General features: G+C 34.9%; 1 protein-coding gene across 4 annotated transcripts in view; it reads right to left on the reverse strand.

Moving 5' to 3' along the window:
• NOVA1 (NOVA alternative splicing regulator 1) overlaps positions 1-20,447 on the reverse strand; it is a 145,773-nt gene extending 125,326 nt beyond the window's left edge. Inside the window, exons 1-2 of one of the 4 annotated variants that reach the window (XM_072761298.1) lie at positions 19,458-20,447; positions 17,561-17,704 (exon numbers count right to left, since the gene is read on the reverse strand). In XM_072761298.1, coding sequence (XP_072617399.1) covers positions 17,561-17,704; positions 19,458-19,593 — 280 coding nt within the window. In that variant the 5' untranslated portion in view covers positions 19,594-20,447. Of the gene's footprint in view, positions 1-17,560; positions 17,705-18,745; positions 19,355-19,457 lie in introns of those variants that run through there. The other 3 variants (XM_072761299.1, XM_026007646.2, XM_072761301.1) reach the window with 3 other exon arrangements.
• Positions 20,448-21,029: the final 582 nt, after the last annotated feature.

Below are 21,029 nucleotides of genomic sequence, written 5' to 3' on the forward strand. Positions count from 1 at the left end.
TAAAGTCTGAAAGAAAAGAGAGAGAGAAAGTAAGAAAGATTTTTGGCCTTAGAAACTGTAAGGATGAAGCTGCAGTTAAGATGGAGAAGTAGATCTGGTTATCTGAAAGACCAGAATATTTAATTCTAACATATTTATTAGACATACAAGTGATATCAAGTAGGTAACTGCAACATTCGTCTGCAGATCAGGTGAAAGGTCCAGAATGGATATAAACATTTGGTAATCATGGAAGAGCAGATGGTTATTTAAAGCCATGACACTGAATAGGATCACCAAGGGATAAATATGTATAGAAAAAAGTAGAGAGCAATCCAAGGACTGAGCTCAGGAAAATAAGAAGAAATCAGCAAGGGAAACTTGAGGCTGCATTAGTGAGGCAGAGGTCTGCTGGAAGCAAAATGAAATGCTTCAAAGAGGAGAGAATGATCACTGTCAACTGCTGTTGACTGGTATATTGAAAACGTAAGAAAAAAAAGAAAGAATTGCTAAAACATGTCTGAGTACCTAAGAGGGAATGAAATCCAGAATAAAAGTGGAGGATTAGCGTTTGTTAGGGGCAGGGACAGTTTATCAGAATGAGAGAAAATGTAGACTACAGGTAACTGATGTAGTTAGGTAGATAGATCTGGTGGTAGGAGCTTATGACGTTTTTTAAAAATTACTTTTATTTTCTCAGTGACACAGGACAACAGATCATGAATCAGGATGACACAGAAAGTTTAGGAATTAATACTTAAATCCATCATATATTGTGTAGTCTGCTACCTTAGTTCCAAAGAAGAGTGCAAATGTTCTAAGTGACAAGGAAGTTGGAGCTATTTTCAGTTTTCACAGATTATCTCAAATTTCTCTATTACCAAGACCATACCCTAATATAATCAGAGCTAAGCCTCAGTCATCTCTACCCTAGACTAAGTCAGCTTCCTCTTCTATAAACTGCCAACATTTAATATTACTCTCAATCTAATCAGACTTCAAACACTCTGAATATCTCTACATGTTCTAAGTATCTAAGAATAAATCCATCACTCTAAAGATTAGGCCCACAATATTTAATTATTCTGTAATTAAATGACCTTTAGCAAAGTTTCTCACTTTATTTTTTTCAAAAATATTTAGTATTCTTACAAATTCAAAGGTATAAAATTCTAAATAAATAATTGAATTTATACTATGGCAGACATTCACTAAGATTTTATATTTTCAACAAAATAATAAGAATTAGTATGATTTGAATTACATTTATTGTCCTTAAAGGCACATTCACACAAAACAAGATCATATCTACACTTATTCTTACTATGGAATTAAATAGATCTTCAATATTTAATACATAAATAATATTTAATATGTAAGGCATTTGTTTATACACTGATTATAACAAAATGGACATATCATAAAAAATTTTTTCACCATACTGGCAATCAAGAATTTTTGTGATGAGTCATGGAGAATATGATTTTTTTTTTTAAGGAATGGAAAGTAATAAACCATGACCCCGAAACATATTCTTAGTAAAACTATACCACTAAATTTTATTGGATCTTTCATGGAAGTTGCAGGAACATGAACTAAAAGTGTTTTATATAAACAATTAAAGCAATTTTTTAAGGTAAAAAAAGGAACACTAAGTCTTGTGAATTATCACCTATATTATTAAACATCTAGCATCATAATTTATACAGTAATACTTCCTTTTTGACTAACAGAAAAGATTTTCAGAAGTCTTGGTATCTAGAAAAAAATGATGAAAGAAGTATTTAACATTCTATATGCCACTTGATTTCTTCCTCATAAAGCTCCAGTCAATATTTTTAATGTTTTATATTTGACTGTACAAAGATGAAGAAGAGATTAATAAATTATGTTAATTTTCAAGAGCCTTATACATACAAAGAAGCCCATATGCTTCACATGAGATTGTAATATCGTTTGGTATTATAAGTTCATATCCCTATTTTTTCAGGTCAATGATATGGGCAATAAAACTCTATCTTCAAGGGTATCATAGAACAGATTTTTAAGTCTGCACACAGAAATATTCACATAAAATACCTGCATAGCTGCGAATGGAAGGACATCTTTGAGTATTCAGAAGTTCTACATTCCATTAACCAACAGAGGTGATGTGCTAAAAACTCATTCCTAAATGTAACAGCGAATATCACTTGTAATCATCTACTAAAACATGAAGTATATGAAAATACATATAAAAAGTGAATTGAATATATAAAAATATAAAAATGTATTTATAAAGTCTAAATGAAAAATACGTTATTTATATTAATTATCTTAAAGAGGGTGGGATGAGAAATTAGCTTTAACTTTATATTGTCTGCATTTTAATAACAATCAGTTATTATGAAAAAAATTATCTGAAAGAAAAATCCTCACAGTAGTTGTTTTCCTTTTTAGGGTCATATTTCTGTAATTGATTTTACATTAAAATGTCTGTTGTATATTTCGTGTTATTAAATGTAACAAATATAGGAAGGAAGAGATTTAAAAAGATAGAGTCATAAAATGCTTATTGGGTCAAGTATCATGTGACATACTTTTACATCTTGCCTTTTGTGGTACCTGAACCAACAACTTATAACTATATGAGAGGTACTAATAGCTCCATTACACAGATGAGAATGTGCTAGAGAAAATTTATAGGTCCCAGAAGATTAAATGATTTGACAAAAATCATACAGCAATTGTCAGAGACCAGATTCAAACTCTGATCTGCTACCACACGTTCCCTTGAGGTGTTACATTCCATCCTACATACCCAAAAGGCACTAAAATGCACTGAACTGATTTGATAATTTCTTAATAAACTTCACTATGTAATGTCCAAAACATATTTTCCTCACAAAAATTTTGATCATAGTAAGTATTGTCATAGTTATTTGACTAGACCTTTCTAACCTCAGGTATAATTTAACAAATCTCTATCGATTATGTGATTTAAAAAGTGAAAGCCGAATTGTATAATGCTAAACTAAGAAAAATTAAGTAACTTCACATAAATAATCTCATAGGTAAGGTGAAATTTCAAACCATCTTAGAAATTTTTTATCAATACAAAGATGGAAAATTATATAAAAGATATCAAATTCAATGTTTACAGAGGTCTGGTCAGGAGAGAAAACTTGTTTTTATGCCTCCATTTTGCTTGATTATTACAATTTTTATTTTGATGGCAAAATTCAAATTTGTAAGATTTCTCCATTATATGAATAGGGAAAAATTATGAAGCCATCAAAAATATCTGTTATTTCCCAATGACGGACTAGCGTGGCAGTTCGGTGGATCTTACCTAAATTTTGAATACTGTATTTCTGAACTCAAGTTTGTAAGTAATATGATGGAAAGATTTACAGAATAACAGTAAACAGGTTCATCATTAACTTGCTATATCTCAAATCATTCTAACTTTCACTGTCTGATTTTTCCTGAACTGTAAAGCAGAGGTAAAAATTCTTGCCAAAAACAGAATTCTTAACTACCCTGATATTTAAAGAGTTGAAATGAGATAAAATGTAAGATCTAACTAAGCCATGATTAATAGACTACTTTTATGTATTATTTACTTTATTAAATAACTTTTCGTTATATAGTCTTAGACTTTTAAAAACAAGACCATCACTTTTCTCATTAACAATAACAGAAATAGTTTAAATTCAGACTCAGGCTCTTTAAAAGATACTGCACAAAATAAAATAAAATAAAATAAAAGATACTGCACATAGAAAACTGTTACTGAAACATTTCCCCAACTCAAAATTTCTTCAAAGTTTTTCTCCAGCAGAATTGCATTTGCCCTGCATATTTTAAGTGGCCAAAAAATGTACATAGTCTTTGTATTATTTATCCCTTTAAATTACTTAATTTTCCCCATCACATTACAGTTTCCACTTATTTTTAATGCAGTCTACTGAATTATTTGAAGGGCCTTCAGAAAAATCTTTGTTAAAATCAATATTTAAAAAAATCAAACAAAAACATTATGTTCAGGAAAGCTGGAATATGATTTTAAAGTTGAGTATTTTGTCATAAAGGGGCAATATTTATTGCAGTTTGCTTCAAATGGCTTCATTGCCAAGACTCTTAGAGAACCTCAAAGCTTTTCCTATCAACATATGTACATTTTCTAAAAATAAAAATACTGTTTTCAATTCTTAACTATTTATTTTGCTAAACCGCTTTTTTGTCATACAAATATGTCAGCATTATTACTCCTTAACAAAAATACAACGTAAGGATTGCTATTCACATAATCATCTGTCAAACTACATACTATTTGCAATATTTTCATTAACTTTCACAAACTTCAGAGAATAAGTTACTAACATAGATCCCATGTAGATCATTTCAACAGTGAAAAAATTTTTACAAGGGCTGAAAACAGGGATTTACAAAGTACAAAGTCTCTCGGTATTCTAAGCCCACCAGCATGAAACTATATAATAAAAGTAGCAGCCTTCCACTGTAAAATTACTGATCTTAGTAATACAGTACATTAAACATGCCATTTGAGATATATGCCAACCTAAACTGCCACATATGGCATATCTAGCTTATTATCACAGTTTGTGTTTTCATATCCAGAGTCATTCTAGTTCTTAAACAAGATGTCAAATACACCAGTGTAGCTAAAAATGTGATAAAGCTTTCAGAGGAACATACCTTTCCTTAAACAAAATAGGTATATTCTTCAGAAGAAATTTAAAATATTACTGTAAAGAAAATCTGGCTGAAAATTTCTAGTTTAGAGGATAAGGAGTAAATACAAAGGAGAATATCATTTAAAGGCAGGATTCATTAAAAATGTTAAATTCAAATAAATGCTACTTTGAAACGATTCACAAACTCAAAATTTCTTCAAAATTTTTCTCAAAGAGAACCGTACTGCCTCTGCAAAAAAAATGTATGCAGTTGTCTTACCTATATTATTATCTTTTTTAAGAACAAGTCAAAAAAAAAAAAAAAAGAACAAGTCACATCATACAATGATATGAGTATCAATTTGAAGGCAATGAGACTTTGTGCTTCCTTTTTATGTTGAATTCAACTTTGAGTTATACAACTGGTATTATTGAATTATGAATAGCACTTAAATAAAGATTACACAGTGAATATTTTTATTTCAAATCCCCATCTGGTGCTTAATGTCACTTCAGCTGTTCAATTTTTTAATGTTTCTCTACACAACTAGCCAATAATTTCAATATACTAGTATAAAATGCTAGAAAGATTTTTTAATCTCATTTTCTAAATGGAAAAACAGTACCATATTTTGGTCTTTTAAAAATTAATCTGATTTTGATACAGTATTGATTAAGACTGATTCCTATATGAAATAAGTATCGATTGATGGAGAGTCCTTCTGAATCTCAATAATCAACTGAAATTCCAAATTAAAAAATTACATAGCAGAGAATCCACCAACAATGAGTAACAAGTTTTAATTTTCACTTTCATTGACCTAACGCATACCAATGTGTCTCTCATCTACCAAACTTTAGTGTTCAAATCAGACGACATCAAATTCATATTAAAAAATGTATACATTGTGTAAACCACAAATTTTCATCAAATTAAAAGTGAACATACCTGTTCACATGCCAAGAAAGCTAAAAAGGCCTACATATTCATGTAATTTAAGAAATGAGAAAAGTTTAATCAGATATATGATTCTAAACAGCTATGATTCAAAAGCAAACCAGTAAAAGAAACCATTCAAGTCCCTAACTTTAAATGTACCTGCACAGACAAGATTTATAAAAATGAACAAATGTCAAAAACAGATTTCTTATCCACACTGTCCTGAATACAGCACAACATTCTTCACTGGCAGTTGTCCTTCACTAGGTACCTCTATTTTTTTCTTCTACACTTCGCACATAATTGCTTAATAAAAGACAACCATCATATTTCTTAACATCTCTTTTTTTCTGTATTCTAGTTGCCTCACCTTTCTCTTCATCTTTTCCTTCCAAAACAAATTAGTCTTCTCTAATCTTACTTATATTGCCTAAGCAGAAAGCCATACTCCTCAACCTCAGCTCTACTTTTAGATAATTAAGGTAATCTTTCTCCAAAGTACAAGTATCCTTCTATATTTAAACAAATAGGTACATAAATTTTAATTCCAGTACCCTGCCAGTCATTTCATAGATGCAACCCATATTTTTTCTTTAAAATAATTTTTGCTAATAAATATATCCAAGATGAGTATTTTTCAGACAAGCTTTTACATTTTCACATGTAATACATTTACTCTTATCTGTACAAATATCTATATCTTCCTACCCGCTTTCCTCACCCCTTCCCAGCAATATCCACTCTTTATCCCAGTAATACCAAACTAACTTTTGGACCCCTGAATAACAGGAATTTTTCATATCTACATGGATATATATTTTGTCTTTCAGCCTCAAATGACCTTCCACTCTTGTCCAGCCAGCCAATTAAAACTCAACCCCCAAAGCCCCCCCCCCCCCTCTTCTTTGAAGTCTTCTTTGAAGTCCACCTTCTCCTCTCAAGATCTGGTCACAGATGTAGTTTTACTTCTAGACACAATTATGTCATTATACATTTATTAAAATTTATTATGACCAGGTATTTACATTTCATTTCTTATTGCTTCCTTGCTTGAGAATAAGATCTTCGGAGCATTGCATACCTAGTTCTAACCCCACTGCATACCTAGTTCATACCTAGTTGATGCATATAAACATTCATCAAAATGTTAAAATCTGGTCATGGTAGTAGCAGGGGAAGCAGCCAGGTAATGAAACCCTACAACAAAGTTATTTTAACCCACTCTTCTCCACTAGCTTAAAAATAATAGCACTTATAAAAATGTAGGGGGGGCGCTAAGTATAAGACTAAATAGATTTATCTACCAAATCTTGGATGTTTTCATTGGTTTATTGTAGCAGAACTCAATATACTAATACAAGAAAAACGTGAGTATTTCATGCATTTCTCTAAATTTTAACTGTTTAAAAAGTATTTAAAAGACTAAAGCAGCACAAATTTGGTAACTTTCCTAAAATTTTAATTTCAAATAAAGTAACACATTAGTATGTTACACCTTAATATTCAGTTTAGTCAAACTCTAAGCAAACAAAATTCTGCTCTACTACGTAGCACTACGATGGTGAAAAAGACATTAAAATACATTAAAAATAAAACATTTATTAATCATATTTTTAATAATGTAACTCTAACTTAGTGATTAATAATCTTTGATTTTCAGGGTATCTCAAGAAAAGTCATCAGCCAGCAGACTTCCTTACTTGCCACAAATAGCCATGTGGCAGTAAATAAACTATAAAGTGACATAACTATAAAATCTTGTAATGTAGGTATTTTACATTACTTTCATTAATAGATATTAATTAAGCTCATATTGCTTAAGTCAGAATATTTTAAAAGTTATTTTCAGTTTTGGAGATGGCTTTTAAGTACTCTCCATACTACCGGCTTCTGGGTTTCCTTCACACAGGGCAACATGCTAAATACAAAGCAAAACTCCCTTCTCAAATTCCACTCTTCTTCCTTAATACCTGGCCCATGTCAGGTATTAAGGAAGTTGTCCTAACACTTCTATGACCATTTCCGGTTTGTTCCAATATCTGAACCCATTAGTTCACTTACCTGAAATATAGACTTTATATACACACACTACCCTCTATTCAAGGTACTAAAGATAAAATGCTTTCTCCATCCACTGTATTGATATTACGTGATCACTTCACAGAATAAGCCTAAATCAGTTATTTATTCATTCATACATGCATTGATTTAAATATAACTACCACCTACGTTTACAGCACTTGGCTCTACACTGAACATATAGCAAAGGCATGAAGGATGATAGAAATTCCTTCACACCAATGGAGCCTAATTTAATTAATCAATGTAAATAAAGAACTATCACAAAAGATTTTTTGTTTTAGTTTAAAGCTGTAAAGAAAAAAAATCCTCAGAAATCACATTAAGTATCTTTATAATTATGTTAGAAAGTAATCCTTAAGCTTACAACACAATTCAAACATCATCAGAACTCTGAGAAGCAGACCAATTTAACAAAATGGATAGACTAAAAAGAGAATATAGTGATGTTTTAAAATTAGTAATTACTGGGGATCCCTGGGTGGCTCAACGGTTTAGCACCTGCCTTTGGCCCAGGGCATGATCCTGGAGTCCCGGGATCGAGCCCCACATCGGGCTCCTGCGTGGAGCCTGCTTTTCCCTCTGCCTGTGTCTCTGCCTCTCTCTCTCTCTCTCTCTTTCTCTCTCTCTCTCTCTCTGTCTCTCATGAATAAATTAATAAAAATTCTTAAAAAAAATAATTACTGTGTAATATACCTTCATTTTTACTTAGATTGCCTTACCACTAGCCTGTTGCTTATTTTTTAACTTTAGTATCTTGTCCTTTTAAAATCAATTGTTATGAATACCCAGCCAAATATGTAATACTTAAGGAAATTTTTATATAAGTCATAAAAATATGGAAAATACATATACCCTTGAAAACAGAATTTGAATTAGAAAGTCTATAGATTTTTTAAAAATCAAGGTCAATAATCCATTTAAACCCAAATAAAGAAATAAAAAAAAAAAAAAGTGAGCTAAGGAACATGGAAGAAAAAAAAAAAAAGAAAAAGAAACTTCGCAAATGAAGAAAAATAACAAAGTGTAGAAATCAAATCACCCTGAAAATACTGACATTTTCAAACTACAACTATGGAAAAACAAAAAATGACCAGGCCATCTTCTAAGCAAATATAATCTGTCATATCTTTTTTTTTTCTCATATGTAGTAATGATAAAGAGAACCTGTCTATGGCCCTTCAGTTGATTCAGTGAATCAACAACAACAAAAATTGTCCTAAAATAGGTAAAGTGCTTTCAACTTAATGTTCAAAATGGGGAAGGGAGTACATTCATTTTAAAACTAGGGAAGAGAAAAAGTAAAAATGTATTTCCTCAGAGAGTCATATCCAGGAAGGGAAGGGGAAAACAGAGTACAGCACAACAAGAAGAGAACAAAGTACCTACTAAAATTCCACAAAGTACCACAAATTTAGAAAACATATTTAAAAGTTACAGGACAAGTACTGGCATACATCACTTAATCTTCTGGTATCTTGGTTTTCTCAATGGTTAAATAGAAATTCTAGAAGAGATCAGATCTAAGATCCATTCCTTTCATCTAGTTCCACAATTCCATGATCTTGCCAGCGTCTTCACATGGTAATAAGCCTATTTGCTACTTCTAAGTGTCCTCATTAAGTCTTCCACAGAGATGCCACAGAATCGAAAAAAAAAAAAACTTAAGAAGACAGAAACAATTAAAGCACAACTTTTTAGGGAAAAATAAAACCTGCCCATATTCCTTTGACAAAGAAAAAGATGCTCTGCAGTACCTCTAAGTCTTGATGACCAAAGAGCTATCTACAGCTGAGCTCATAGGAAGCATCTGATAAATACACATAATTATTAACAAGGGGAAAGCTTCCAGACAGATTTCACACTAGGTTTCTCAAAAAAGTACTTCCATGACTTAAAACAAACAAACAAACAAACAAACAAAAAAAACCCCACATAAATCAGTCTTAGAAGGGCAGTACCAGTGGCGCAGCAGTTTAGCGCCGCCTGCAGCCCGGGGTGTGATCCTGGAGACCCAGGATCAAGTCCCATGTCAGGCTTCCTGCATGGAGCCTGCTTCTCCCTCTGTCTGTGTCTCTGCCTCTCTCTCTCTCTCTCTGAATTAAAAAAAAAAAAAAAAAAAAAAAGGCTTATTTTTTTTTTAAATTAGTCTTAGAAAAATAAAAAGAGTTATACAAATAATTAAGACTAAATATGTGAATGAACAGTCTCCAAGAAACTTCATTACTTCCAATACTAACTCCTCCAAAAACAAATTATTTCAAGAATGAATATAACCAAAATTGAAAAGTTACAATTCCTCAAAATATTTAGTAACATAAAACAAAAACGTGTACCACATTCCTTACTATATTCAGTATTAACGAAATGTACTACCCTAATTCCTTTCTTTCTACCCTTCCCCCAAATTACTAGATCTTAAAAAAGGTCACTGAATCTAATTCCTAGAGCAGCAAATTATTAACGATTTAAATGAAATCTTTATTCTTTATGATAAGAATGATTTTTTAAAACTGAATCAACGGAGAGTCAGCATTTATTATATCCTACAGGGAATGCAGGATTTGAAGTCTTATTTAATTTATAAGCACATCATGTGAAAATTTCTCCTGCAAAAGAATTATGGAGTGTCCAATGTAAAACTGTTCTCAAAAACCTTTAAAACAGAAAAACTACTCCTCAAAACTTCAAAAAGTGGTTCAATTTCACAAGGAAAGTAAAAACCACCACAGTCTAAAATTTAAAAATTACTGAGTTCAGAATGAAATTCATCATAAATTACAAATACACTGAACATCAGTATGACATAGATCTTAAAATGAGAACAAATATGTTAATTTTAGATATCAATTATTAAATAAAATCAGTTTTAGAATAGTAAAAAAAAAAAGGTTTATTTTCCACACCAAATAATCTTACCTGAATCATTTTGCTGTTAAAAAACTCAAGATACTGATTTCATTTTTCATCTGGTCCTGTCAACGATGCTATGACAGGCCCTGCAGGAAGCAGCAAAAGATCAATGATGGAGTGTAGCTATTACGTGTTTTCATGATCAAGTTTTGTTATGGAAAAGGATATCCGTATAGTAGTTTGAAACTCAGGGAATATTGAAAATACCTCAAAAAGTTTGTCAGTGTACATAATGTTCTTTTTTTTTTTTTTTTTGTACTCTGCGGTCTTAAATGCTTATTTTTATTCAATTACCTTCTTTGTCAAAAATTTACAAATGATGGTGCAGTATATACATGAAATTTTAAGGAATCATATCTATATTGATAAGAATTGATAAGAAAACAATTATCCAGAGTGTCAAAAATGAAAAATGTTTAAAAGTGTGGAATGATTCTCTCAACTTCTAGAGATAATTATTTTAATCATATTTCCTGTGATTACTATAATTACCAATAAATTATTAACTATTCATAATTCAATTAAAATAAAAAATAAACTTTAACAGACTTCTTATAAACAGTAACTTCAGAATCAAATAGTTACTGGCAATACTGGTAAAAATTCCTTCAAGAAAAGCATATAGGTTACAAAAAAAAAAATCTGTACAAACTCCAGGACTTAATTACTCTTTGGTAATTGATAGATTATATTCAATAAAGACCAAAATTTTAAAATTAGTAAAACTAATAGAAGAGTCAATACTACAAAACTCCTTCACAAGATTCCAAATGATATTTTAAATTTCAGAATCATTTTAAAATAGTATAGCAGCCTGCCAGATTTAATTTAAAGACATATTTACCTTAGGAGTTAGTTTCTATTCAAGGGCAATTAAGAAAACAGCACTGTAATAAGACCCCTACAATAAGTGGAAACACTATTAGAAGACATAAGAAACTTCTATGTTTGTCATGGAAGTATACTGAACTCAGTCTTTCAAGTAGATGAAGAAATTCAAAACAACAGAAATAAACGATAGATTAATCTTCTCAGAGTTTTTATGCTATGCCTGTCTTGTTTATTGAAACACTTTTTTTCAAAGCATTCAGCAGAGTTTGCTTGCCAAAGGTCCTAACATGCTAAAAAGATGCAACATAATCTTACAATGGGTTCTTTCTCCTATAAGAATGAATAAATGTGAAGCTAAGATAATAATAATTATAATAAATTACAATGTACCTCCACTTATTTTTGTTCACTCATGATTTGAAACTGTACTTGTGGAATAGGGAAATTTAAATACTTCTGACGTAAGATTATTTTCTATTTCTATACAACATCTCTTTTTTTGGTGGATTCTATCAGATTCATAGAAATCATTTTAGTTTCAAATGTTTCCATACAAAGAAGTTGAAAAGCCGATACCATATCTTTTGAGAACAAGATGAGGAAAATGGAAATTTCATCAACTCAAGCATCAGGAAGTAATGAAAAGTACTGCTTCATTTCTTGCATGTTGTGTTTTATACCATGACACTTCAGTCTCTGAGGGTCAGGTTAATTAAGCACCATAGCAGCTGCAGTGCAATGTGAGACACACACTGCTGCGGTTCCCACCAGTCCAGTCCAATTACCTGTAGTATTCCAACACTGGACAAGTGACAACCAACCTCTTCTCTCTAGTCACTTGCTCCCACTGGTCTACTGATAAATGTTAGAACAAACTAACCTCTTTTTGGAAAAGACTGCAAGCTGAATGCACCTGCTGCAGGCTGCAATGATGAGTCCCAGAGAGATGTTTGTCAGTCAGATCTCTGCAGATGTTGTTTAACTTTATGCTAGAGCTGTATCCAAAGATGGAAATGAGATGGCAATCAAGCACAAATCTCCCACCCTTGTCCCCCCAATTTTATTTTGAAAAGCTGCACTTGTTCATAAAAGTGCTTTAAAACAACACTACTAAACTGAAAACAACTAAGACTAAACACTATGGTAAAAAAAATAGTTTATTAGGTACTGAATTTTAGGTAACAAGTGGCGTAATTGTGTTTCAATAAGTGTTATTCATGTTATTGAAAAGCTTAAAAATTAATTCTCTTAAGCCAAAGCAAAACAAAACAAAATAACACAGCTATAAAATAGACAAGTTTTCAATGGGTGGTTTATTGCTTGCATTTTCAGTGATACCACATACTCCTAAGAGTTCCCAAGACACAGACTGTTTTTCCTCTTGTATATTATACAAAACATCTTCCATACATAAATATTGAACTGTTGCACCAATTGCATTCACTACTTTTAAACTATTCCTGAAACCTCTTGGGGAATGATATTTACAAGGCGATGTTGTTAGGTATACTGGATTTCCTTACAACGTCACATATTTAAATGAGTTATTTTTCCAAAATCCAGAAGGCTTCAAATAGCAAATACCAAAGTGACACTGTACATTATAATTCATGAAAACACCAACACTGTAAATGATGTTCCACAACTTACTAAATCAATGATAGAAGATATAACATCAGAACAAGATTAAAAAGAATCAAATAAATGGAATACCTAATATTTTTAATGCTAATTCCATTTTTCTAAAAATTCTATGCTAGTAACTAAATATTTGCTTACATGAGTTAAGTATCAAAATTGTATCTTTAGGGCTCTACATTTTAACATAGATTGTGCTAAACCAGTTAAATTCCTTCACATGTTAAGATTTCCTGTTACTTAAAATGAGAAATAAAATATTAAAAATACAGCAGATTTTCGGAGACATTAATGTCCAAGTGAAAGATTATGGTTCCTCCCCCAACTGAGAGTATAGAGAGACAAAATATAAAGTAATCCACAACAGGTAATATGACAAATATAATACCACAAGTTTAAGATATAAAGAAAAACATATTATGTATTAGCAAATCTTTGATCACACTAAAATCAAAGGTATAGCATGATGTAATGATAACTATCATATTAAACTCAATACTAGAAATTAAACTGCCTAATTTTTCCTTTTTACAACTATTTATCTACTAATTTTGCCTTAAGATATTTATCAACAAATTTCTAAGATGCTTTCCATCTAAAGTGTTTAGACTGCAACTTTTAAAAGCTGTAACTAAAGTATCCCTTTTGTACTACCAATATCATAAAACTCTTCCTTCAACAATATAAACAAAAGAAGTGACCTATTTTAAAACTTCATCAACTCATCTCATTTCGCAAAAAAATGATCATTTTTCTGCTATACAGTCCCGATCCTAAAAGTTAAATTGGCCACTGAATTCTCCCCATGTTAAAATTAAGGCAGTGTTGGGTATTTCCTTCACTAAAAGAAAAATTCACTTACGGTCTGCTTTTTCAGGAGTTTTAAAATTTTAACATATAAATGGTTTGTGATTTAAAAAAAAAAAATCACCCACGTTGGACAATGCTAAGATTATGATGTAATAAATCTAGGAATATAAGTTCAAATTTTACCTTAAGGACCATAAAAAAAAGTAAATACTTTACATCAAATGTGATCCAGTTTCATTATCATAAATATGAAAACTATAAGAAAGACACTAATATATGCTGAGATTATAGTGAAGTATTTCTGTTTGATTGATCTAATGAATATCTCTACTATCATACAATGGAATAACAATAGGTACCTTACGAAATGTTCTAAAATCTAAGGCACACATGAAAATACACATTTTATAAACCCTTTAGTATTCCCAACCAATAACATAGTCAATAAGTTTTTGGATTATCTATGTTAACCATGCAATACTTTTAACATATAAAATCAGTCTATTCATTAACAAAAACTAAACACATCTTCAGATGCCTAATAAAAGAATAAAAGAGAACACTATCGCCATTCTGAAAATTCATTCAGTAATATATTCCCCCAAATGAGAAAGCTGTTTTTTACTACAAAGCAACAACTTTAGGGAACCCATTTATAAAAAAGATATATAAATAAATAAGCTATTTTAATCAAATAAGAAAAAAAGGCATATTCACAAATCACAGGTGGTAAGTGTTCTGTAAGATTTAGATTTTTAAAAAGATAAATGAATTACGAAGCACAGCAAAAAATAAAGCATGTCTACTTGCAGATCTTTTCCTTCTGATTACAGTAATTTAAGAATGCACCTTACAATCCTGATCATACAATTTCCCCAAATTATTTTACTATGAAATGTGAAATATACAATGCAATATACAGTTCTACAAATTCTAAATCATACCAACTAATGTGCACAAAATGTTTTCTTGATTTCAACCATAAATATTAAAAATTACTCAAAAAAGCAAGGTTGCTTAAGATATTTTAAAGACACAGGTTGAGCAAAAAAAAAAAAAACCACAAAAAAATCTACAAATATGATAAATATGAATAGACTATATTTGCTCTAATAAAAACAATGGACATACATTTGAGTTGAAATTTGTTAAAATATCCTCAAAGTGTGGCTGTAGTCTGCATTATATATTCTACAGAAAATCTGTCTTACATACACCAGTATTTTAACTAAACCTTCTGAACACAATTACACTGTTTCAAAACTTAGGTAATTTGGGAAAATCCATTAGATTATACAACTAAAGTACACCTTTCCACAAATACACTGTCTTACCAAATGAGAAACAGAAAAACTCTTCATGAAATAAACATTAAGCATATTCATTCTAATCCAACAGGAGTCATAAACGCATACATGAAACACAAAAATGGGCTTCCCAATTAATCACTGCATAATCCTACAAGAAAGTCCTTATAACTCAGTGATATAAATCACGTTTTTCTAATTTACTTCGTCTGAGATGAGCAGGTAGTTATCCCTTAAATATATCTGAGTACGAGAACTTGAAAGTAGCTCAGAGGCTGTTATGTTGAGGAATACCAGGACCTTGGATAATTCCATAGCCTTGTGGTCAAGTGTAAACAGAAAGACCATTAAAATTGAAGTCTATCAGAAGAAGAGAGATGTATCTGTCTGAACAGGTAATAACCTAGTTAATATCATATTTAAATAAAAATTGTTCAGAATTAATACAGCTTCTTATTAATTATAGGCTTTATTTTATCCTTAAAATTGATTCCAGTGTGTACTTGGTTTCCACCTGTTACAGGCAGAGGATAAGCCTTCTTTTATCCAGACATTTCAAATCACATTTGATCAGGTTACGTCACTACACACACAAAATTTTGTTCAACGCGTTCCAGCTTTCCATTTTTTCCAACGGATATTCTTGCTCTATATGAATAACATGCCTCAGAACTATAAATAAGCAATTTCAATGTAATAAAAAATATGCATAACTAAGTGGACTAAAAACAAAAGATCTAATTCTTGGTGCACCCTTTCCAACCCACTGAAAATAAACTATATTCAAATGAAAAGGCATTTAATTTACTATTTGGAATATCCTTGATAAACACCAATTTTCTGTAACATCCCTGCACATCTGATACCACCTCATGTTTAATGCAGAAAAGCTATTTCATTTTCATCTATTGACAGTGAATTTAATTTACCATTGCAGCTCTTTTCCTAGAACTATCACGTTATTAATTCTGCAATCAAGCTCTTCTGAGTGCTTTTATTTGTACTACGGTTTTCACAATTCCACATTGATTTTTTTCATCATAATATATCTTTTAAACATACAAACGTGAATACGTTAGTAAACTTTCTTAACGCATACGGAAAGTTTCAGAGACAAGGAAAGCCATCTACAAAACTACACTCACAGGAGCAAACTTTCAAAGGACAGCATATCTAATAAATTACATTTCAGTGTAATATTTGTAATGTTTACCAAATATACTACATTAATTTATATAACTAAATGATATTTTCAACCATCCTAAACCTTATCTAGCATAATGGTCCATTTTATACCACCAATCAATTGGCTCTGAAAAAGAAACCCTCTGTTAAAGAACCCTTACTGAAATTAGATCATTGAAAGGAAATAAGCTTTTTTTTCCCAACAGGAAAAAAAAAAAAAAAAAAAAAAGGCGGTATCAGTTCCCTCAGCATTGAATAAATATTTTTTTATGGCCAATAAAGGCAAAATAACCAAAAAAAAAAAAAAAAAAAGGCAGAAGCTACACCTGGGTAAAAGCAAATCAGTTCATGTTTTTTTACCTAAGAGAATACTATTCAATTATGCAGATTTTCCAGTTAAAGTCCATATACTGAGTACCAAAACGATAAAAAAAAGAAAAAGAACAAACAAGCAAAACTATGTAACACTTGAAATAAAAAGCACACACTGGAAAGTACAAAAAAAAAAAAATTATACCACCTACGAAACTTGCCATATTCCAGTAGGTTACAGTACCACACAACTGTTAACATAATTTAACCCAATACAGCTCTTCATAACACAAATTCTTAAGTATTATTTTACTTCTTACATAATAACATATTTCCTTGTCACAATTACATTAAAAACGCAGTATTTTAAAAATCTGAAGAGGCAGCACTCGTCCTCTTTACTTCACTCCAGGGCCAACAAACAAAGCAGTGAAGCAGAAAGAGGTACATAATGGATTTAGAAGTAAATGGTCCATTCTTTAAGAAGCCTTCCTACCCCCACTTCTGAATTCACTCTAGACTAATTGTCATTACAATGATGTCTGAAAACTTCAAAAGAACCCTATTTCCTGATGCCAGCTGTCCACGTTTCTATCTTTAAATTTTAGAGTTTTTTTTTTTCTAATTAGAAAAAAGTATTAGAAGTAGTATTTAGAAATACCCAAAAGATGGACCTCGTAATTGTTCTTAAATCAGACACAATATATCGATTGAAACAAAACATTAACACCAACAGTAGAAATGTACTTTAGGATTTTCCACAAATACAACATATAAATAAAGTCTATACTCTTAAGAATTTATCTGAATACAGCATACAACACAGGTAGATGTTCTCTTTCTTTCCGTGGGGATTTATCAAACAATCTCTTCATCATTGCACCTACCTGGGTAAAAATCTTTGGACTTAGACAGCTTGATGGTGGCTCCAGTTTCTTTTTGCAACTGAACAATTGTCTGTCCTCCCTTCCCAATTATAGATCCAGCAGCATAACTAGGTATGAGAACCTTTAGAAAATACTGGCCGTCTTCTGAAAAATGCAAAGAAATATACTTGGTTAACATGATAATTTTAAACTTTGTATCCCCTCTCCACCCTCAAGAGGGAAAAACAGCAATTAAAACATAGGGCACACAGCTGCAGGAAATACGGGGTTAAATTTTTTCAAAGAACAAAAGTAAGCCAATTGCAATGAAAAATAAATAAGTACTAGATGTTTCCCATTTTGTAGGATTTCTACTTTCAAACTTAGAATTAAAAACTAAACATGTTCTATCATTTTGCAGCACTGTAGAAACTGATGACTAAATTCCAGTTGTTATTCCAAACATGGAAGTCTTCCAATTCTATCTGTGGTTACTATGGTAAAATGAAATGAACTGACCCTTTAACAAAACTTCAGAGATTTATATGATGACAAATCTTCACTTAACACACTGCGATATAATAAATAAGTAAGAGGGCTGTAAACAGTGCATGAGCTATGTATATCGGTTTGACACTAGCAAACACCTAAGGACTACAATTAGCCATCGCCTATATTCTACTCAAAGTATGCAAAACAAACATTTCTCCTACCAAATAGTCCACCCAAACTGTAGGGTGTATTCCAAGCCTGCAATAACTGCCAGGAAATAACTCAAAGTGATGTGAACTGGCAAATCTAACTAATCCTGGGGTATTTCTTTAGCACTTCTTAGTCTACCATGATCTCGTTTAAGCTCATTAATTAAAGGACCTTAAGAAGAATTCTGCCAATACTAAAAAGCTTAGGAGTCATTTATATCAAATACACTTGGAAGTGACCCGACAGATTATGTTAGTCCTCCAAAACAGCCACGATTTTTTAAAGCGGAGGGAGTGGATGACCCAAGAAAAGAGTGAAATGAGATGCTCTCGAAAATAAAGCCAACTCCACAAACTTTAATTTCCGACAAACTGATCGAGTCTTAAATAGGAAGCAGCCCGGTAAATCAGCTTCCTCGTGTGAATAAACGTCCCCGGTTTTCGCGGGTGTGCCGCTCGCAAGACCCCCGTCCGTCTCTAACGGGCATGCTGTAGATAAATTCACCTCTGCCTCGATGCATTGGGTGCATTGTTAAGATGACTCCAGTGCAAATGAAGAAGCGATACCGGTCCCGTTATAACTCATCTTCCCAGGAAGCGCAGGATGTTAAACTAACAAGCCACAGCACCAGACACCCCCACCCTCGTATGCACACCTCTGAAGGCAAATCAATGAGACATTTGCAACGACAATCTAAGTGCGGTAAGAGCATGCACTCATCAAGGTTTTGCATACTACTTGTGGCCCAAAGCAAGGGGGATGGAGAGAGGAAAACTCTCCGGTGCCCCAGTCATTCGCTATCCGCTACCCAAGTGCCATTTATTTATTTATTTTATCCGACTGTTAAATGCAGCGCGCATCTTCGGGCGGCCATCACCTCACTCGGGGGTCATCCTCCTCCTCCTTCACGGACCCCCTGGCCCAGGTCTAGGATATTTAAATGGTCAGTCTTTAGACCGATTAAAAGCAAAGATAGGTCTATTCCGAAAACCCGGTCGCCATTTTGATGAATGATAAACAGAGCAATGGAAATGCGTCCGGGACGGCGAGGTGCGGGGCAGGTGCAGGGGAGGGGGCGCGGGGCAGGGGCGCGGGAGCCGCCGGCTTCGGGCTGGAGGTGTCCGGGCCGCGGGCGGGAGGGAGGCCGGCGGGAGGGAGGGAGGCAGGGGCGGGCGGCGGGGGATGGGGCCAGCGGGGAGGTGGAAGCGATACCCACCGCCCGTATTGGTCCTCTTGGTGCTGCCGGCTTCAGGGGGGGCTTCCAGCGGCCTTTTCCGCGAGTCCGGCGGGTCCAGGTCTATGGGAACCCCAGTGTGGGTCCCGTTCTGCTGGATGGGAGCTGCCGCCATCATGTTTGCAGTTCCTGCCGCTGCTACGGGGAGAAGCTTCTCCCTTTTGTTTTGGCTTTTTTTTTTTCTTTTTTTTTTTTGCGTTTGGGGTTTCTTAAGGTTTTTTTGTTTTTTTTGTTTTTTTAATCGGATCAATAGAAATCTCTTTAGGAAAAAAAAAAAGCGATGTTGCTGGTTTGTTCTCACTGGGGAGGGGGCAGGGCTGAGGAGCAGCTGCAGTGCAGTGTCAGAAAGGAGACAGGGGAATGGAGGGGGTGTGAGAGACGGAGGGTGAAAGAAGGAGAAGAAAGGAGAGAGGGGGAGAGAGTGAAGGGAGAGGGGCGCGTGAATGAGCGGGAGGAGGGGAGCGGGGAGGACGGGCAGAGGGAGTGGGAGAGCGCGAGGGCTGGCGGGGCGCGGGAGAAGCCGAGGAGGAGGGGAGAGTGAGGGAAAGAGTGAATGAGCAGGAGGAGGGGAAGGAGGTGGCTGCGGAGAGGAGAGGAGAGGCGAGGAGAGGCGAGGCGAGGCGAGGAGCGGGCGGCGGAGGAGGGCAGGAGCCGGGAAGGAGCGCGGCGGTCCCCGCGCCGCGCTAGCGCTGCGCTCGCTCCCGCTGCTGGTGCTGCCGCCGCCGCCGCTGCCGGAGCGGTTCTGCCGTTGCCGGGGCTGCTCGGCGATGCTGCTGCTGCCGCCCGGTCTCGCTCATTATTTCTCCCGCTTGTCGGGGGGGCTGGCGGGGAGGGAGGGGGATGGCTGCGAGGGGAGGGTAGAGAGGGGCTGAGTTCGTAGACTCCCACACACTTCGCGCTCGGGTCCCTGCCTCTCAGCAGCGCCGCCGCCGCCGCCGCCGCCGCCTCCCAGCGCCGGTGCCTCAGCCTGCGGGGGCGGAGGGGGCCGCGCCGGAGGCGGGGGAGGGGGTGTGAGCGTGTGCGCGCGTGCGTGTGCGTGTGCGTGTGCGTGTGTGCGCGCGGGCCGAGCGCGGGCCCCGGGGGCGCGCGCCGGCGACGGGGGCGGGGGCGGGGCCGGGGCCCGGGGCGCTCCTGTGGGAAAGGGGGGGGGTGAAAGGTCGCCGGGCCGCGGCAACGCGGCTCAGGCAAACGTCAGCGGCTCGTCGCAGAGACCGAGGGGTCCAAGAAACACGCTAGGCTGGAAGGCGGGAAGCGGAGATTACTGACAGCCGTGCTAGCCAATAGGATGGGAGTGTAAGGGACGCTCTTCAGGCCCCTTCCCAATCAGGACCCTCGGGTAGGAGAGGGATGAAGGGGCGGGGAGGGCGCTCCGGCTGGCGGGGACCGGGCCGGGCCGGGCCCGGGGCCGCGGCCGCGACGCTTGGGGTCCGTCCGAGAAGGGCGTTCGAGTGCGACAGCGTCCAGGCTGAGGGAAGGAGCCTAACTTTGGGCTCCCGGGACTCCTAGCTAGCTGGGGACGCGAGTCCTTCAGAGTGAGGCAGAAGACAGCGTGTC

Source organism: Vulpes vulpes, chromosome 6, assembly GCF_048418805.1.
Source record: "Vulpes vulpes isolate BD-2025 chromosome 6, VulVul3, whole genome shotgun sequence".
In the NCBI taxonomy this organism is placed as follows: domain Eukaryota; kingdom Metazoa; phylum Chordata; class Mammalia; order Carnivora; family Canidae; genus Vulpes; species Vulpes vulpes.